This window comes from Coccinella septempunctata, chromosome 6, assembly GCF_907165205.1.
Source record: "Coccinella septempunctata chromosome 6, icCocSept1.1, whole genome shotgun sequence".
NCBI classification, from domain to species: Eukaryota; Metazoa; Arthropoda; class Insecta; order Coleoptera; family Coccinellidae; genus Coccinella; species Coccinella septempunctata.
In genome coordinates, this window is record NC_058194.1 from 29300818 (window position 1) to 29319000 (window position 18183).

Sequence of the window (18183 nt, forward strand, 5' to 3'; positions counted from 1 at the left end):
CATCCCTTACATGAAGGGCTCATTTACTTTAGGGGAAATTATGACTTTTACACGTCCATTCAAAGATTCTCAATTGCCTCCAATATATTCAGAAATGCAAAAGTTTTATGGATTTCGATTTGGGAATCGGGTGACTGTCAAATTGTTGTTTGGAAAGTCAAAGTTTTATGAAACCTTCTGTGAGTGTTCATTCGTCAATCAATTTGTATATTGTGTCATAAAGAGACCATACCATGAAGAAATCATGAAAAATCATGAAGAAATTATACTGACGGGCTTGAATACAAGGCTTGTATACCTCTGTAAGGTTTTTTTCAATTGTGGTTCTGAAAATTTTGTAAATAATATGTAAGTACCGGAAATAAGTATCCTATGACGGTAAATTGAATATTCGTTCATATCAATTTCTGATATAAATTGTAAAAATTCAACTCAGTTTATTGATTCGAAACTTTTTCACAGAAAAAACACCTTTCACGTAACTATAGCAGATAACCATGTACTCTCGTATCCTAGTCAAAGCTCTATTCGTTGTCCATAATTTCAAATTTTTGTAAATTTTTTATAGATTGCAAATAAAAATTTATCACATCCAACAGCGTATTTCATTGATACCAATCGATTCCAAACAATGCTCAGATGAAAACTAACATCCTGGTCACAAAACAAAACCATCCTTTCGTTTTGTCGCTCAGGATGTTTGTTTTCTAGTCTCAACAAGGTCAATATTGTAATTGAATACAAGGAATAGAATTCGAATTTCGCGCCCCTCAATTATAAAAGAGAAAACTGTTATTAAACAGTTTTTCTGTATTGATAATACGTTTTCAGCGCCATCTCATTGTCAAATGTGTTTTCACTGGCCAAAATGTAGTCGGTTTTTAGTACTAGCGATATGAGGGCGTTTCCTATCTTTCTACTCTATAATCTTTGGCAATGTCGTTAATGTCCTAACGCCGTTGCCACAACTAATATCAATTTTTACTACGAAAATGCCGAAAGTGATTGAAAAAATAGACAGGGTTTCAGGAAGGGCTATTTAGAATTCAGGTCCGCTCATTCAAACAGTTATACCCTGATATTCTAAAATCCACAATACGTCAGACGGTAGCGAACATATTCAATGTAAGAGAATTTATATAATGTTTTATCTGAATCTAAACGACTTATATTTCAGCTGAATATTTCCACAATCAGAAAAATTGTGAATGAAGAAGATGACTAAGAATTTCCTTCTATTGGGAGACCCAAAAAAGTGGTGGCATTTGAGAATTTTATGTTTGAGTGAATTAATGCGAAAAGTTTACTACAGGATTTTCGATGAATGTCATCATAGAATAAGTTCACGAAATTTTTCATTTGACTTTTCCTTTGTACATTGTAAATGTCTTAAGGTACCAATAAATACCTAATTATTATTATTATATCAATGTATTAGGATGAGCAACCACATAAACGCGCCAATTGTCCTGTTGATTGTTTATTCATGTGAAATTTTTGTTCAAAGGTTCAACTTGACTTGAAACTTCCTTTGATTCCTTTTACTTATATTGATGCAAAATGATTTTTGTTGAAGAATTTAACATTCTTGTAATTATCTGTTAATTCCTTCGGGAGATACCCATTCCCAACCACTGCAACATATGCATTTCATAGTCGGGTGAATGTTTTTGAAATCTACAACTGATGTAGGGAATTCAAACTTTAGCCAAAGAAGATAACGAACATTAACTCTCCTCAAGCTAGTGCATATTATGATATTATACTAATCTCTTGTATTTTCCATGCAAATAACTGGGTTTGGTATGCCTTCAATCAGTTTGTGAATAAACTTCAATTATGTTCGTCACATATTTTCCGAAGAGATTCGACATTGTGATTGTGATTAAATACGTAATAACATGCAGAAACTTTTACGTAGAACGGGCAACACAGCGTTGATTTAAAACCCAAAAATGTTTTGACAGCGTCATAACCCCACATTTTCGTACTATACAGAGTGAAATGTGTCAAATTTCCATGGCCAACCGAGTGCTAAAATAAATGTGAATGGAGTATAGTTATGAGATCGAAATAAATTGTGTTAGGAATATCTACTTAGGGCTTCATATATTATGTAGAGTATGACTCAGTGTCTTTCAGTAGAAAAAATTTAGAACCCTAAATTCGAAAAAAATTTATATGATATATATGTGAAGTCCTTCGCATTTATTTACACAGACCCTGTATTCTGTACAGTTCGGTTCTACCGATCTACAGAGCCGCTGTTTCGTTTTCAATGGCTCACTCTGTATTATACTTTTTGTGCGATTTAGGGTAGGTACAGCGTAAAATGAGACGTCGTTTTAAGAAGTGATTTCGATGTGACAAATCGATGTGTTGAATGCGCATCGTTCGTCTTGTGAGTTTTTCATCGCGTATATTTTCGGAGGGTTCCTCAAAAATAATGAACCTCCTCCTGCTCGCGAACTTTTCCATCGTGACCCCATTTTCCGTCCGACGCCCGTGACTCCGAAATGAGAATGTGTCCCAAGTGTCATCCCGCGCCGAACCATGTTTCGTCGCATTAAGCATCATCCGGTTACGAGTTGTTTCGTCCCATACGTGCTTCGAATAGCGATTTCCTCCATGATTTCGTATTTGGACGCCCGCCTACTTACTATACGAACCCTCCGTATACCTCTTTATATTCAATTTCTATTTATAAGCACCTCTTGAATATTCAACGGGCGGATGGCAGAGGTGACTATTTATTCAATAAACGGACCATTGTTCATATGGTCCAGAAGGGGAATCATGAAAAATACGCCTGTCGCGTTTTTTGTATTGGTTATTGTTGCAGTTTTGTCAATACAAAGTTCTTACACGCGGCTTCAACGATAGTTGGGGAGCCGACGATGCTGAATCGGGGTTCACTCGAGCTTCGTGGAGACCTAGTGGATTTTTAAGATGGTAGAAAGAAAAAAGTTCATGATGTATACACTTTCAGCGGTGGGGAAAGCGTCTGCAGGTTTTCAAAGATGTAAAAAAAAATCGTCAGGTCAGGCGTGTCAGATTTTCATACTGATGATTAATCTAGCTGTTGCAGAAGTGCTGACCCAATAATCTGACACTAATCAGGGAGGGTTTTCTTAATCTGCTGTTTGGAGATGATAACAAGTCTTTTTTTTTAATATATCCCTCCCTGTATCTCTAATCATTTCTGTATTCATTATGAAAGTTGTAGATAATAAAATTCTATACAACTTTTGTCTGAAGCAATTTTACATACTCACAACCGTTTTCGAGTTAGAGGACGATAGGGCGAGGAGCTTAGTCACACATGCGAAAGGCCAAGGTCAATGTAGAAACACACTCTAATGTACATTCATCGCCATTTATCTCGAAAACGTTCAAACGTACAAAAAATTGCTTCGGACAAAATTTGTAGAGAACGTTATGCCCTGCAACTTCTATAATGGATGCGAAAACAATTTGAAGTCCAGGAGAGGAGATAATTAAAAAAAACGGATTTTTGTGACCTTTATGGCCAATTTTTATTGTTCCGGTTTGCTGAAACTGTCATATTATATTTTTTCCGTTATTCTTCAATCATGTAAACGTGACTTTTTTTTTGCGAGTTTGGCGCCCACCCACACATTTTCGTCACGCTTAAATTGTCAGATGAAGACAATATATACTTTTCAACATGTAATCAACCACATATATGTTAATCTGACACGCTCGAGTAAATCCCGAATTTCCCTCTTGGGCTCCCCAACTACACGAGTTGCACCTTTAAAATTGGCAGAATTGGTTGATGCAAAACAGTTTGAACCATAAGTCTTATGCAACTTATCGCTATGCCGAAAGATCTACATTCTTACGATGAACCGTTTGGGGTATAAGCTAATTAGAACGTTAATCGATAAAAACACATTCCGCATGAACCGAGAGAGATAATATTTATGGAGGAATTTAATAAGTATGCTGACTCAACACCAAGATACAGTTCCAAAGCAACACATAACCATATTTCCATTTCTCGGCATAAAGTGAGAGGTTGAATTATCCAGATGCTGATCGTTCAAAGTAATCAGCAGTCTCTATTTAATTCTCCTCAGGAAAGCTAGCCACATGTAGAGAAAGCTGTAAAAATTAACTCTATTGTAATTTGGCTATAATGTTCGACCTTTGTAAACTCGCCTTGGTCTCTAATAACTAGTAGGCCGGGCACGGCTTTTGTTCTGCTAGGATGGAACCCGCACCCCAACCCACTAGATTTTATCTCTACTCATATATATTTTTTTTGGTCGGCTCTTATTTTTGCTGGTTCGCCCGCTGCGTACAGATCCAGCAAGCCATGTACTGGCACCTCGGCAGTCCACGTGGACCAGACGCTGGCCGTCACACACGTCTAACGCGACGAGCCGAAACGGTCGCCCTGATTCGTTGCAACTTGCAAATCGTCAGAGTTAACGCTTGCAACTTCAGGAAACTCGTCCGTTTAGGGCGTGTCGACAGAATCGGTCGCTCCTATTGGCCCCGAGACCGCTTTCGGTCGCCCCCATTGGCGGAACTTTGGCTACGAGTTTACAGCGAACGTGGACTCTCAAGCAGCTTGGTATACTGGCAATCAGGGCGCCATATTTATAAGGGTGAAAGGGACCAAAGTGAAATCGCGCGGGTGGGACAAGGACGGATTCGATCCCCGTTTCAGCTAAAATGAGATGCTTTCTGCCAGGCAGCCATTTTGAGGGTAGTTTTTTCTGTTTTTATTTCTATACTTTTCTGTAGCGAATATGTACCCATCGTTTGGGGGTGTGAGTGTAAGCAAATGTAGAAGTGGCGCAGTCAGGTGACCGGACCGGGGGTGGGGTTAACTAGGGGTAAACCGGAGTTTAATAGCGTTATCAACTTGGCATCGGGACAATTAATATTTTCTTGGGATCTGAACATCCAAAACTAATTTCCTCTTTGTCAGATGGAGTTGGGGGTAACTTTCATTATTGCTATCATTGACAAATAAAACTGGGAGATATTAATTCAACTAGTTTGGCTTCAATGCAGGTTGAGTACAACTTGCATTGCAAAATTAATATTTTTTGAAAAATCTTGGGGTCGAAGATCCAACCCCTCTGAGATATGAAACTTTCTCATCCTTTTCTCTTTTCATTTTATTTAGTCAAAATTATCTTTAGGATATAGGTACATTCAATAGAAATCAGCATTGTCCATAAAAATTTTAATTGGATTGGGTGATTATTCATTTTTGAAATAATAATACCATATTTATTGGAATAAAAATTTAGGTAAAAAAAGATTGAAAATGATAATCCTTATTCTATTTTTGAAAAATTATTCCATATTTGTTGAAGCAAAAATCAAAGTGAAAATAATCTTTCAATTTTAATGTGAAAAAGGGGTAATCTACCTGCTGCTTCTGTAATATACCTTAAACACTATGACTACCAAAATATTATGAAAATGTTTGAATAAAATTCCACCCCTATGTTCACGAAATATGAAATTGAGATATTGAAAATTCCTGTTAACAACAATACTGTAATTTAGTATATTGGAATAGTAAATAAATATAAATCATTATGAATTATAAAATTCATAAGTAGGGAGTGAGTAAAAAGTTAAGCACTGAATTCGTATCGTCGATATTTATTATTTTGCAAAAAATGCTCGAACAGGTTGATTTTTATTTGAAATTACGCATCTTTTTATGCATAATTGAGGAATTTGCCATGCACCCTCTACGAGCTATGGGGTTGATTGTTGAAGGGTTGTTTTGAAAGGCAAACGTAACTTTTTTTTTTGTCAGAAATGTATGCATCATTTATTGCTGATGTTGATTTGAACATTACCGGGTTTTTTGTATTAACCATTTTTTTATTATAGGGGTGAAATTGTCGAATTCATTGAAATCGATTTTTTAGGGAACGTTTGCGATAAGATTTCGAAAATATCAATCATTCCTAAAGTGTATGTCATTGATCTTAAAATACATAAAAATATGAAAAATAAAAATTCGAATTAAATAATTTTAGCAATTCCGTCGCTATAATAAAAAAAGGGTTGATACAAAAACTACATAAATGACCGAATTATAATCAGCAAAAAAAGGTCTATACATTTCTCGGGTTAATTAAAATTAATTGAGTACCTTATTCAACCCCTCTTAGGGGGTTAAATGAAAATAGACCTTTTCTGTAATTTTTCTACAAAATATAACCGAAGATATCAGTTTTGTGCGTTACTTTTAATCACTCAGTCTGTCCATCCCCCTATACGATTATTTAGTATTTCCAGGGGGGGAGGGGGTATCAGAGAAATAATCTCACAGTCGGATCGGTCAAATATTCAACAGCCCATTAAAACAAATTCGAATAGCGATCGGCGTATAAATATTGCACTCAACAGTTTCTGAAATGGAGCCAATTCGAGCAATCTATTATGTATTAATTTAGGAATGATGACGTTATGCGTGGGCGTTAATGTAGTTTTGTCCTGGGTGGTATGGAAACGGTTAAATTGAAGCAAATGTTCCCTGTGTCGTGTGCACTAACTGTTGGCATTTTCGGGGTGTAGCTTTTTGTAGTAAGAGAGAATTGGGGTTCTCCGTGTATGTTTGCGGTTTGGCGGGGAGTGCGACGCCAGGGGAAGGAGCGTCAGGGTGGGGATGCCGAGCAGTCAGTCGTTTGTGTGACGCAGAACCGTGCGCTCGTCCATGTACGTTCCGTTCATTGTATAGTGCTGTGTTGAATCGCTGGATCTTCAACTAGTGAAAGTCACATTCTCAGATCGAGCAATTTTTTATTTTTTTCGAGTGGCCAGTGAGTGTGGTGTGTGGTGTTTGAGAGTGTTTTCTTCGATTTTTTTTTCTTTTTGGGTTGGATACACTGACTCGTCGACACGCGTTCCCGATCCGACAACGCGCGCGGGGTATCTCCTTGTTCCGGTGGGATTTTAGAGAAAATGTTTTGCTAACGGAAGATGTACCCGAGTGCTGGAATGAACGCAGCTGCAGCCGCAGCGGCCGTGGCCGCCCGTCATCCGGTGAGTGACTTCCGGTTCTCCTTGATCCGATGCTTATTAAAACTGGATTAGTGGGATCTGCCATTTATTCGTCTTGCGTCTAGACATAATTTGATACCGTTCAGAATCCCGCATTTTTGTCCAATTGAGCTTTTGCAACCCACCCTGCTTTTTCACGCGGTCGGTCGCTGCCGCCGTCGCAAAGAATGGCCCACCTCATTCCCATGTCAACAACTTAAAATCACCTTGATATATACATACAACCTAAACTTTTGGCGCAAAAACAGGTCGATATTGACCTAAAAGATAAAATTTGATCAAGTAAACTTCGAATTTGGACAGCTGATGTTCTGTGGTCCGCAATTCAAAGCACACCTTGATAGTTTTTAGCGTAACTGTGTTTTTATTTTTCCTTATTGAGTTTTAACTCAGATTGGAGTAGATTAAAGGCAGTATTCGAAATGGCTGTATAGTGTTTTGCGAAAGAGGCTGATGCTTGCAGAGTGGTGAGAACGAGGTGTTTGACTGGAAAAAACTGGTCGAATAGCTTCGAAAATGTTGAGAAGGAGTGTGTGACAAGGTTTTAGATCGGAGAGTTCCACATTCACATAAATTTTCTATCGTTGTGTGTACATAATGAGCAATACAAATCTGATAAACCTAATCGTCTCTATTATTTGCATAATTGAAAATCGAAAACAACGTTAAATTAAACAAAAGGCACTTTTACTACTAAAAATCAACACAGAAACAAAAAACATGCAAATAAACGCGTCAGTTAACTAGTCAGAGTAACCACAAAAGACGTTGCAAAAACTCTTCGATCTACTCCAACTGACAGATGAGCGTTTTTCGCATAATTTTATTATTCCTGCCAAAAACCTCGAGACTACTCATTGTATGGTTCCACTGGATACCTAACCTAACATCCATGAAATTGAAGCCCGAAAATCAGAAGAATTGCTGGAGACTAACGTCAAGTAAAATACCTACAGGTAAAATTCTATTCAAACTTTCTCTTTGTCGAGATACCCGTGACGTTTTGAATCTTCCTGTAACGGAATTTATGACGAATGTCAACTCGGGTATTAGGCGTTGACCAGTTGACTAACGCCACGATAAGTTTTTTCATTTCGCTACAATTTGAACGTAGGTATCTCTATAATTTGATGCTGGGACGAAACGTTTTCACTGTGAAATCTCGAAACAACTTGCTATGGATGCCTTCACAGCCTGTTTCGAAGTAGCAGGTAGTTGTCAGACAGGTGGTCCGTCTGCTGAGGTATTTGGTTTGTTACGGCCGTTTCGTTCTTGGTTTATGTAAGTGAATTCGATTGTGCACCTTGTAGGCCAACGAAATTGACGATATTTGGATTTATACTGCAATAACTGTGTATAGTGTAAACTCATTTAAAAGAGCGATTCTATGAAGATGTTCACTACGAGGTTCACTACCTAGTTTTATTTGGTCGTTGAGAATTTGACGACTTACCTCTTTTCTTCGTTCCCTAAGGCGAACCTTCGTTCGACTAAGCATTCTAATTGCTTCGACCATTTCCGGCATTTTTGTCCACTAAGCCATCTTTCGATTCTGAGAAGCTGAACTGCTAGACCGTTGTTTTTATTTCTCGAAAAAATGATACCAGTTTCTTGCTTACAAAACTTCCTTGAAATTTATTCGATACAAGACCGAATGACGGGCTGGGAGGCTTATTGTTCTGTCCACTTGACGTTTTTCTCATTCTACAGAATCTGCATTAATGCGAATGGTTGAGGTCATGTAATTTGATATTAACCAATCTGAATTCTGAACCGATTAAGTTGTGTGTGGTCTGTGATGATTTTATTTTGCGGTTGACGGTACAAACACAGGGTGTTTATTGATGCAAAAGCAAGAAGAAACATGGAATCGAATTATTATGCATCCCTTCTGAGATATACAGGGTGAGTCAGTAACTCGTGCGAATATTCCAACAGTAGTTTCTTGAGGTCAAAAGAAACACTTTTTTCCTTTACCATTTTTTCCGAATCGGCTCGGTTTAAAAGATACAGGCTGTTGAAAAACCATAAAAAAATGTTATTTTTAGTTCTCACAAACGGTTTTATCGAATGAGATGAATTTCGGAATATAAGTTTTCATTTATTTGATGAATCTTTTTCGAACACAAAATATCACCAACGTCTTCCAGTTTTCTCATTATGTCCATTACGTACCATAAAAAAATCAAAAACCCAACTCTTGTAACTAAGTTAATGAATATTTGAACGTTTTGTAAAATAAAAGTATTCCTATTATTTTCTCCTATAATACGCCGTTTTCGAGTAATTTGATATTAAAAAAAATTGCGTGCTACATATTTGCATATGGCGAAAAGTTAAAGTGGTTTTTAGGGGTGGTTTCCCCTTTAAAACACAACCTTAAAACGAACAGTAGGCGATTGACCTTGTTTTCTATATAGGGTAACTTTAAAATCTCGCCATTTTGCAGGATATGAGCGTTTTAAAAAAAACCCAAAAATCGTTATCTTTATTCAGTTCTTCAGGGAGTATGAAAGATTGCACCTGAAGATAACAGAGTGTTGCTTATTACTTTATGACAACTTCGAACGTTTGAAAAAACTATCAACATATGTAGGTGGACGTACGTTACTAAAAAGTACTTTTTCTTCGTAATGTGAACTGATAAAACTCACTATGATCATTTTCGGAAGTGGTGTAATTTACATATGAATTAGACAGTTTTTCTGGTATAATATCGATAATTGCAACTTTTCTATAATGTGTTTTCTTATCATCATAATTAATTTTGAGTGTAGTAACGAATGAATTGCATAGAAGCATCAAGGAAACGTAAAAATAAAAAAGCTATTTACTTCTACATTTTCTTCTTTGCTGTCAAGCTTATGACCACAATTTTTTCCTTATTGTTCATTAAATATCATTCGCTGAATAATAAATGTTTCTTTGTGAAATAAAAAATCATCATAAATGAATTCTCGCGTACTTACATCTGAAAACAGCTCTCTCTTTCGTAGTATTTTCCATAACGATTAATACCCCCATTAATTATCGTAAATTTGTCATTCGAGTTCCCGAAAAAACATAAAAATACCATTTAATTACTGCCATAATGCTGGAACACAACCTGTTGCAAATTAAGTATTCCAGATTTCTGTTTTCGCATTATAGCATGCATATAAATCGTTCGATTTATTCTTGTAGGTAGCTCCTGCACCTGCATATCGATAAATTATAAAGTTATTCAACGTATTGATTCCATTCTCCTATTTAATTCGCGATTAAAAAGTCCATTTGAGTTATGTTATTGTGCTATTTGCTGGCGCGACTGCATATTAAATTAATCGAAAAGTTGTCGTTGCAACAAATGTATACATTTGTTGAATTCACCCAGTAATTATGATACATAATAATTACGAGGAACGTGGGGAGTCAATGACCCCTTTTTTCGTATCGATTATTGAGTATAAAGAGGCGAAACAGTAAAATTAATAGTGTCTTGTTGATGAACGTTCATTATGGATTCATGAGAAGCGAATGAGAAATCGTTTCATTCGATTTATTCAGTTCCAAAGATCGTTTTATTGGTGCAACGTGAATCATGGAGCAGCGATAAACCTATAGGGTGTCCCAACTAAACTTACACACAATTGACTTTCCTAGAATCATCAATTCTTGTTCGGATACAGCCTGAGCTAGGTTATATTCTAGAGTACACGTTTCAACAATGAATCATCGATACATTTTTTATTATATCTGTTAGGTGGATAGAAAATATACCCCCCATGCCATTGACCGAGAAATAGGAGAGTGGAAATCACATTACCAATTTTTTAAAATCCAATATTTACATTGACAACAAAAGGAAACATTCCGGTTTCTGTTAAGTTGGGGTGTCTAATTGTTAGGGTGTCTGCAAGGTTTATAACGATCCTACAATAAAAGTTAAATACCAAACGGGCGTTGAGGAGGGAGAGGGGATGTCACAGAAAGACCCTGGCAATGAATAGGGACAGCTGATATGAATACCCTATTCAAGAAGATTGAAATGCCCTTAGAGCACCCTTCAGTGCAGGTATACAGGGGGGGAAATTTGAGGTTGAGAATTCATAGAATTGCCTTCTTCAAACATGAGGGTTCTATGAGAATTCATAATGGCGGCTTTTATGATGATCAATTTAGTTCCAAGATTTAAGCAACGACTGAGGCAAATACGTGCTTGGGATTTGAGGTGATAAATTTGACGAATTTTCCTGAAAAATCATCCAATTGTGCAGCTAAACAAAGCGGATGACCCTATAAGTTCCCCAAAAAAAGACATCATCCATAACATCCTTAAATTTATACAGTCTTTGACTCGTACAAATATTTTAACGGTAGATTCTTCAGGTTAAAACAAACACTTCTTTTACCATTTTTTCAGAATCGGCTCGGTTTGAAAGATACGAGCTGTTGAGTAATCATCAAAAAATTATTTTTACGTCCATCCCACAAACGGGAAATTAATTTCGGAATATAGTTTTTCATTTATTTGATGCAGAACATCAGATATCACTCGCGTGTTCCAGTTTTCTCATTATGACCATTAAGTATCATAAAAATACCAAAAATTCAAAGAACCCAGCTCTTGAAACTAAGTTGCCCGCTACCTAATGAATATTTGAATGTTTTGTAAAATAAAAGTACCTAGTCTTCATATTTTCTCGTATAATGCGCCGTTTTCGAGTAATTTGATGTTCAAAAATCATAAATTATGACTGAAATTTGAAAAATTGATTACTTAGGCTGAATACTACTCTGTTTAAAAGATTTGCAGATGTGTGGTGTCACAGATTAGCTAGTTATTCTGAAGGTAATTTTGTTTTTACAGCTCATTATAGAAACTTGAAATGGCTATATCTTTTCATCAGGGCCGAATTAGAAAAAAGAGTTTCTTTTGACCCCAAGAATCTACTGGTAAAATATTTGTAGATACAAGTCAAAGACCTAATAGAGGATCATATTAGGAGTTGGGAATGAGCACTAGAAACATCCCTTATGCCCACTACATACTGGGTGTCTTCTGGAAATCATATAATATTCAAACACCTATAGTTTCTAAACTGCTGAATCGATTTTGCTCAAATTTTATTAGCTTATTGTCACTGAGACATTCAGAAGAATCTAATAAAGAACATCCAAAAAGCTGTACTGAAGTAGATCATTAATATTTTATGTCCGAATACCAAAACATCACTATACACGAAAAAAATATTTTCACTTCGTGAAGAGAAGAGAAAAAGCTAATTCGAATAGTACAATTTTTTTGTATCGAGTAGAGGCATCTGAAAAACAAAATATTCCCATTTTTCTCGATTTTTCCATCGAAAAACTGAATAATTCTCGAAATATTCGATCGATTTCAATGAAATTCGAAACTATGATTAAATATAGGGTGTGTAAAAATACCTTCAATATAAAAGACTGTTTCTGATACTTTGTTCTGGAGATCAGGTATCAAAACACAAAAATGTGTATATGACTATCTGTGTTAAATTAGTTATAGGTACGGTCCTGCTTTTTTCTTGTTTTTTCGCTTTTGGATTCTTTTGAGAATCCATTGAACAGGCTCGAATTTATGGGGGTTGAACATTCTATGATTTTCAGAAAACCCCCAGTATCTAAGAAACTAGTATGCACAAGGGATTCGAGCTCGAGTGAAGAGTATCCACAAAATAGCGGATTATACAATTACTTCAGAGTACACTCGATCTAGAAACATTTCACGAACGATGGGAACTGAGCGAGAAACTCTCTAATTTACAGGCCCATTACAGACTTAATAATATCATCACGGGTTTATAACACTTGGTGGTTGGAATTTTCATTTAATGATTATAATCACTTGTGAAATAAGGCAATAACGCCATATGTTGTTGCCCTCGCTCTGGGGTGGATGTCGGAGAGGAACACACAATATAAGCAACTAAAAGCTCAACCCCTACAAATGAGGGTCGAACACCCCGAAACTGCCGACTATATTGCATTACAAAAGGGGCAACAGGAAGTTTGAAGGGCCCTCGCCACGCCATGCGAAGGTCCTCCTGCCGTAGGGGCATCCGAATTTATTTCTTGGAGTGTTTTTTTAGGGACTTCGTTTTTCTGGGAATTCATCCTGAAATTTCGGGCCTCTTCCGTTCATATCGAGTGGTTTTGAAGCCGTTAGAAGTGAGGTCTCTTGGAAGAATCGTCCGTTTTTCGTTAGAATCTCGAATCGGCCGATACAAGGAGTATACAGGGTGTTCCTCATCAAAGTATTCTTTCTCAGGATACCTTTTTTTTCGTTTAATATTTTTTCAGTTCGTTTCCACCATTGGACACCATGTTTTAGTCGGGATATCGACAGGATTATTTCGTCGATGAATTAACGCCATTGTTTGTCGCGCAAATGGTACTTTTTGTTTATTTATCCGAGCCGTTTATCTCGTATTCTATGTATGAACTCAAAACCAACAGTTTCACCGAAGAATTTACCTACATATTCAAGTGGTCTCTCAATATTTGTTCATTAGAGCTCTGGCAATGTTTAACTTTAGACAGAAAGGCAAACTTCAGTTTAAGGTACTTAATAACCGCCTATGAATAATCTGTTGATAATACAATTTACACATTCTGCGGGAGATAGGTGTTTTCCTCACTTATTCTATCGGACGTTGTATGTGATTTGATGTTTGAGACACACAATCGTCGAATATATATTTACCTTCGGAGTTATTTCTTTGTTGATTTGAGATTGCGCGTAGTATACACAGGCAGATTTGTGAAGTGAAGTCGAAGGCATTGCCTCGTCCGCGTCACACGATAAAAATTCGAGTGTATTTACAATTTACATCGGATCTTATCTGGAATTGTAGATTTTCGAACCTCGAGTACTTGCGCAACGACTGAATGAATTGCGAGAGCAATTTGATACCCTAAAACTTGACTGCAATTCAGTTCAAAGCCATATGGACGGGTGATGACGTAGAAGGTGGCAAAGTCAAGTTTAATTGACAGAACTGGGTTCCTTAGCAGTGGCGTATCGATAGATGATAGTGATGGAAAAGGTAAAAAGAAGATAATTTGGAGAGGCAGTGGACCAATATATTCAGTTAATGCCATGCGTGCTCACTCTCGAACAAGAAACCTTTCATAACACACGACGAATAACACGCAAAAAACATAACAAAACGATGTGCTCGCACTCATGCACCATCGAACCTGTAAAATATGTTAAACAATGAAGAAGATAACGTCCACGCTACAGTGGATACAGGGTCTGGTTAAAGTCACGGTGCTGAGTCCGTAAGAGCGCGATTTAAAGAAAACATGTAAACGATACCACGGTGGCGTGGAAAAATGGGCGCCGAATTAGTCACGGTTTCGTGGAGCGAGGAAATATACCTCGTTTCACACTGATACGCACATGGCTCGCTTTGATTAGATCGGAATACGATAAAGTGCTAATGATGTGATTCTGGGTCAGTACCGAGGTCGGCCTGCACGGTGAGTTTTGGCAATTAGTGCGGAATTTCTATGACTGACGCATTAAATGCAGCATTAACGTCATAGAAACCCAAAAAAATTTTTGCGGCGCGTTTCATCCCCTTTTTTCGGGAAATTCACCACCGGTCAATTAAAGGTTGTTGCTTCCAGGAGTCACGTCAAATATCATCGGGAAATTATGTAATCAATTCCGTTTCATAACTCGCGTTGAAAAATCAACATAATTCCTGCAGAAATGGTTTGCGAACACGCGAAAACGACCCCTGTCACGTGAAAGTGCGTGTTTGGAAAAATCTATCTCTTCCCTTTTCCGCCATAAATATATTGACATTTCATTATGATGGGGAAAGACGCCGAGTTAGTAAAGGTCATCGTAGATCCAAATGTGATACATATTCTACGAGAGCAACTCTTCTAGTGGCGAATCTGAAAGTTTCATCGAGCTCGGTGCAACCGTTCGTTCTTGACTTCTTCATATTTTTCGGAATTTATCTTCCAGGAAAATCATCGTAGATCCAAATGCGATACATATTCTGAAAGAGTATTTCTTCTAGTTTCAGATCTGAGAATTTTATCCATTTCGGCAGAACCGTTCGGTCTTGAGGAAGTTTTAACCGAACCCGAGACTTTTTGGGAATTTTTCGAAGGTTATCTTTCGAGTCGATTATCTTCCAGGAAAATTATCGTAGACCTGAATGTGATACTTATTCTGAAAGAGCATTTCTTCCTGTTATAAATTTGAGAATTTCATCCATTTCGGCACAACCCGAGGCACAACCGTTCGGTCCTGAGGAAGTTTTAACTGAACCCAACTTTTTGGGAAGTTTTCAAAGGTCATCTTTAGAGAAATTTCTCTTCCAGGAAAATCATCGTAGATCCAAATGCGATACATATTCTGAAAGAGCATTTCTTATAGTTTTAAATCTGAGAATTTTATCCATTTCGGCACAACCGTTCGGTCTTGAGGAAGTTTAAACCGAACCCGAGACCGAACCCAACTTTTTGGGAATTTTTCGAAGGTCATCTTTCGAGTCTATTATCTTCCAGGAAAATTATCATAGATCTAAATGTGATACATATTCTAAAAGTGCCTTTCTTCCTGTTATAAATCTGAGAATTTCATCCATTTCGGCACAACCCGAGGCACAACCGTTCGGTCCTGAAGAAGTTTTAACTGAACCCAACTTTTTGGGAAGTTTTCGAAGGTCATCTTTAGAGAAATTTCTCTTCCAGGAAAATCATCGTAGATCCAAATGCGATACATATTCTGAAAGAGCATTTCTTATAGTTTTAAATCTGAGAATTTTATCCATTTCGGCACAACCGTTCGGTCTTGAGGAAATTTCAACCGAACCCGAGACCGAACCCATCTTTTTGGGAATTTTTCGAAGGTCATCTTTCGAGTCTATTATCTTCAGGGAAAATTACCATAGACCTTAATGTGATACATATTCTGAAAGAGCATTTCTTCCTGTTATAAAGCTGAGAATTTCATCCATTTCGTCACAACCGTTCGGTCTTGAGGAAGTTTTAACTGACCCCATTTTTTTGGGAATTTTTCGAAGGTAATTTTATCTCCAGAAAAATCATCATAGTTCTAAATGTGATACATATTCTGAAAGACCATTCCTTCTTGTTATAAATCTGAGAATTTCATTAATCTCGGCACAACCGTTCGGCCTTGAGCAAGTTTCAACTGACCTCATCTTTTTGGTCAATTTTCGACACGCGTATACCCTAGAAAAATCATCCGTAGATGTAAATGTGATACATATTGTGATGTGAGCTCCACGGCGTCCATGTTGTCTTGACGTTTTAAATGTCAAACATTTGACATTTGCAAGTTACAATTTGACGTTTGACATTTAGAAATGTGGGACATAGAACATAAATTGTTTGTACGATTAAGATCGAGAACGTCATTGAAAAATCGATCGATTGAATGAAAAAAAGGAAGTGAACGCGTGATTGATGCCAGTGAGGTTGAGATCCTGTGAAATTCTTGACAAATTCTCTGCGGACCGTGAATCCCGTCTCTGGAAACCCCTCGTCGGGATGCTCATCGAGACTGAATTTTACACGGTGTGGTCCGCAAGAGATAAGGTTTCGAACCTTAACAAGGACGTAATTCAATACATCTCATCCGGATGGATAACAGACGCTGGACAAACTCAGCAAACCGCTCTCTTGATAATGGTATGTTTGGATAGAAACAAGAGGGTTGTGTGGGCCCCAAAATGGACCACTCACAACTTTTGTCATGTTCCCGGTGATTGATCCAATTTTATCGAAGTGTTTCGCGAATGTTCTGGTTTAAAATCAGCCCTTTCTGTTGACACAAATATGCTTTGGGATGTTGAGAAGTAAATTAAACATGGATTTTCTCGAAAATTGACCTAGATAATAATAATAATAATAATAATAATAATAACGTTTATTGATCCTTTGAGACATTTATAATGTATAGGACAAGTCATAAGGTGGAAAATAGAAATTACATTAGCTAAGCAATATAACATCATTAAGGTATTCATTTACTGTATAATAACATTTGTTCAGCATCAAGTTCTTAACAGTTTTTCTAAAATTTCTGGAATCGAGAGATCGAACACTATGAGGCAAATGATTATAAAGTCTAATACATTGATAGGAAGGAGACATCTCAAACTTAGTTGTTTTATGCTTAGGGACAAATAGAGTTCTTTCACTTCTGGTACCATAGTTATGAAAACTAGACAACCGAACAATATTTTCCTCATTTTCTTTCACGTGCAGAAGACATTTGAAAATAAAAATGGAAGGTAAGGTTAGTATTCTATGCTCTGTAAATATGGGTCTACAGGATGAACGTGAAGGTATACTGAATATCAATCGCAAGATACGCTTCTGTAATATAAAAGCTCTTCCAACGTCCGAACAGTTTCCCCACAGCAGAATATTATAGGATAAGTGGCTATAAGCCAAACTGTAGTAGATGTTTATGAGTGACTCTAGCGGAAGTAAGTTTTTAACCCTATTCATGGCATAGTAAGAACTGTTCAACTTTTTGCATACGGACTCTACGTGCAAGCCCCATTTCAAGTGGTTGTCAAGGTGAATGCCAAGAAATTTAGTATCATTCTTAGACAAAATAACATTATTTAAATGGTCAAGCACCAGAATACGATTACTTTGCCCGATTGTAAAGTAAATACATTCGGTTTTATTTATGTTTATCATTAAGTTATTTTTATGACACCAGGTTACGAAATTTTCTATTAATAGCTGACATAGAGCCTGAAGCTCATCGAATGTTAGGGCTGAAACCACTACCGAAACATCTATATCTGATAGTTTATTGGTATTGAAATATGTATAAGTTTTCGAACATGCTTGATCTATTGCGATTAACATCGATAGCCTATCTCTCTAGGTTCAGATTTTCGTCTTCAAAATGCCATTTTTGAAATTTGCCAATTTCAATTTGTGATATCTAGTGTTTTTTGTACAGATTTGATTGAAATTTGATTTTTAATCAGCATTAATGATGTTCTCATATCATATTATAAAATCGAATTTTGAAATTTCAAATTTTTGTGTCTGTAATGAGCGGAAATTAGCTGGTGGATTTCGAAT

At 36.9% G+C, this 18183-nt stretch overlaps 1 protein-coding gene across 3 annotated transcripts in view; it reads left to right on the forward strand.

Moving 5' to 3' along the window:
* The first annotated feature begins 6655 nt into the window (after positions 1-6655).
* Positions 6656-18183, forward strand: part of LOC123315813 (transducin-like enhancer protein 3-B) — a 149826-nt gene continuing 138298 nt past the window's right edge. Inside the window, exon 1 of one of the 3 annotated variants that reach the window (XM_044901674.1) lies at positions 6656-7047. In XM_044901674.1, coding sequence (XP_044757609.1) covers positions 6985-7047 — 63 coding nt within the window. In that variant the 5' untranslated portion in view covers positions 6656-6984. The remainder of the gene's footprint in view (positions 7048-18183) is intronic. The other 2 variants (XM_044901672.1, XM_044901673.1) reach the window with 2 other exon arrangements.